This window comes from Montipora foliosa, chromosome 5 (genome assembly GCF_036669935.1).
Source record: "Montipora foliosa isolate CH-2021 chromosome 5, ASM3666993v2, whole genome shotgun sequence".
Lineage (NCBI taxonomy): Eukaryota > Metazoa > Cnidaria > Anthozoa > Scleractinia > Acroporidae > Montipora > Montipora foliosa.
The window spans coordinates 42,924,369-42,927,818 of record NC_090873.1 but is presented as its reverse complement, the minus strand read 5'-3'; the positions used below and the strand labels follow the sequence as shown (position 1 = coordinate 42,927,818).

The window sequence follows — 3,450 nt, the reverse complement described above, 5'->3', positions numbered from 1 at the left end:
TCTTCCGTGGGTAACCCTTGTAACAGAGTTAATCTACCTGCTTGTAAGCTGGGCCTAAAGATGTAAACTGCCTTATGTCATTTAGGAAGCTTTTTGAGCCACGCTAAAAGTAGACTTTGATGCCATGATTCTTTTAGGTTGACTAGTAAGAGTTCCGTGGAGCGGAGTAAAGTCGACTTGCGAGTCGTCTTAAGTGATTTTAAAAGTTTGCGACTAAAAGCTCGTTTTCGATGATTAGAAGTTCTTTTTATTCCATCTCAATTTTTTGGATGGATGGCCTATCCGGGGCCCGGTCCGTAGTAATATTATTTGAAGCAATGTTCTAGATAAGCTTTTTCCTTCGGAGGACATCTGCAGCTTTCTTACAGTTTGTCTCTCTGTCGGCAATGCTTTGGTACCTCCGTTCCTCACCCCTACTCAGTCTCATTTTACATCCCCAGGGTCCTTTCCATTCGCAATCATATTCTAAGCCTTAACCAAATACGGGCAGCACTGTTAACTAAAATACGGGATTACCGAGTTCAATCATTTCAATGGCCCTTTCCTGAGAATAGCATTTACATTTCATATTTACTCGTCCGTTTTCTGTAGAGGCGGCAGTAATACTTTATCATATTCATGCGGTGTGTTTTTTGAATGGAGTCAATTAACCTTAAGCCTGGCTTTCACAAACGATCCAAGCACAAGTGCAAGAACCAAATCATGCATAAGAAAGGTTATTTCCCCGTGAAAAACGGGGTTGTCGGCCTTTTCCTTGTGCCTGGGCTTATGCTTGCGTTATGTCGACGTTCATTTTAACTTAGCTACTTATGCTTGCGCTTGCGATTGCGTCGCTAGTGAAAACCAGTCTTTACACTAAAGAAGCAAATTTGTAACATTTCCTTAAAGGGGCTAGGTCACGCAATTTTAGACAATTTCAGCACTGATCGAATGGTCATGGAATTAACTAAAATATCAAAATAACTGTTCAAAACTATAGAAGAACTGTACCAAAACACAGGGAAGCCAAGAAGGGACATGGATGGACAAAACTGGAGAGGATTGAAATGGATTGAATTTGGGTAAATTTGAAAAACGTTGGCCCACCTTTTTTCAAATTTATATCAATCTATATCAAAATGTCATTTACAAAGCTGGAAAATCATTCTCAGTTGTCATGTGGCCGTGATTTTGCAAATGAAAGACTCTTGCTCTGCCTATTTGACGTTTAGAGCTCATAATTAACAAAATTAAACAAAATTACCCAAAATAGCGTGACCTAGCCCCTTTAAGTCTCTAGTTGGGCAACTCGAGAGTAGCAAGTCTCGAGTTGGGCAACTCGAGAGTAGCATTAGTCTCGAGTTGGGCAGCTCAATTAGTCTCGAGTTGGGCAACTCGCCAGGAAGTACAGGCTCCAATAACTTAAAGCCAGTCATATTCCCTGACCAAAGGCAGGAACACCAACTCGTTTGACTACAGGTAATTAGAAGTCAAAAGCCAATATGTTCCTAGCAAATATTGATGGGATTCATGAAGTGCATTGCCAGAAACATTGTCGACATCTCTTACAACTTGTGTCAATCTCGGAAATCACGTGATATATTTCAAGCAGTTTTATTGGTTAACATCCCAGATGGCTTGCATGCTTACAAAACAACGCTCGTTAAACTCTCCCATTACCGAAGCGGGTGTCACTGTGTTTATAATTTTCTCGTCCGTTACATATTACATTAAAATTCACAACATTAATGTTGTAATTTCAAAAAATGGAAGCTACACATAACGTTGGTTACATGTCCAGGCAGAAATTGAGCGAAAAATCCTTTTCCTATCGAGCTCACAAAATAACGTCAGACTTCAATGATTATGCCAATGTTTTTCGAATACTTAAATTTACTAAGCTCTGAATCGTAACAAAGTTGCATAATTGATTTTAAGTTTTTCCTAAAGAAAGCTGAATAATATGAGACTAGAAAATTAGGATAAGTAATTCAAATTAGCCAATGTCATACTGTGTCCTTTTGTTTGTACATGAATGACTCGTGAATAGCTAAGTACTAAGCTATTAAAGAACTAATTAGTGTTGTTAGCCTATGCGTTCTGATATATTAGGACAGGTGACAATCCCTATGCAACTTTATAAGTAAAAACCCAGCCGTGCATTTTGAGGTTCAAATATCTTTCCTTCGGGCTTATTGCATGCCATGGATAGTAATTTCGAAAATCAACTCTGTCTCGGAAGTGGGATTTCTTTCCTTTTGTTGGTTTTCTTCGTTTCGCTTCCCAATGGTTTTATCTTAATGGTGATGATGAAAAATCCTTTGCGGAGCTTCAAGAGAGTGTTTTCAGTGTACCAGGTGTTTATATCCGCAATGGATCTTTTCGTTGGTCTCGTGGTCTGCCCTGCACAAGTCCTGGTGAGATTTCTGTGCGTGTTCAGCGATCGAAGTATTCCACAAGAAGGGGAAATCGTCCAGATATTAAGCTACATTAGTGACCGCGATGTCGATCGATCGCTTCGTAGCTGTTATTTTTCTTCACACATATCGCCAAAGAATGAAACCGAAGACAGCCGTTGTTTGCAACTCGTGCATTATTGTTTTCTCGTCCATCTTTGCCTCACTTCAGCTGACCAACATTTCAAAAGATGTCTACATTGCCATTGACATACATTTACACACCACGTTCCCTCTGTCCACGACTTCTGTAGCTTATCTCGGTATCTTCTACTTTTTGAAGAAGCAATCTCGAGTTGTTGTTCAGAGACAAGCCATAATGCCAAGCAACACTTCTTTGAACGAAAGGAAACGAGAAAGGACAGCCAAAATGGAAAAAGAAATTGCGACCACCTCATTTCTCATTTTGGTGTTTCTTATTCTTTCGCTTATTCCATATTTTGCTGTCATGGTAGTAGGGATCCACTGTGAAAGCTGCGCAAAACAAAACTGGTTCTCCAGCGTTAGAGAATCATCCACGGTCATCCTGTATCTAAACTCTGTGGTTAATCCTTTCTTGGCGTCTTTTCGCATAAACGAATTGAAGAAATCTTGCGCTGCCGTGCTCGGCTTGACAAAAGAAGATGACGAAACAGCAAGCGCCAGGATTTCTTCGGTAACAGTGCCCATGCAATAAAGAATAGGAGAATAAAAACTGCTAACTTTGTAGTCTGAAATGGTACATTTGCAATTGAACCGTTCAGCCAAAAATACTCTCCAGGTTGCATTTCTGGGGGACTTTATCCGTATTCTTGAGAAGGGGAAAATTTGTTAAGTAAAGGAAGTAAATAATTTCTGAAAATGAAGGCGGAAACAAGAACAAGTGCGCCGAGATGAGATAAAGAACAAAAACAACTCAACTGCAGCTGGCCCACTTCTTCTCTTCCTTGCAGATTGCGAAGAGCGCAGCGAAAGCATAAAACTGAAAGGCGTCTCCGCCTAGCAGCAACTGTGCGGTCCATGTAAAATAATCCCA

General features: G+C 40.2%; 1 protein-coding gene across 1 annotated transcript; it reads left to right on the top strand.

Moving 5' to 3' along the window:
• The first annotated feature begins 2,481 nt into the window (after positions 1 to 2,481).
• Positions 2,482 to 3,111, top strand: LOC138002770 (cannabinoid receptor type 1B-like). The gene has a single exon (XM_068848750.1). The coding sequence runs from the start codon at positions 2,482 to 2,484 to the stop codon at positions 3,109 to 3,111; it is 630 nt and encodes a 209-aa protein (XP_068704851.1).
• Positions 3,112 to 3,450: the final 339 nt, after the last annotated feature.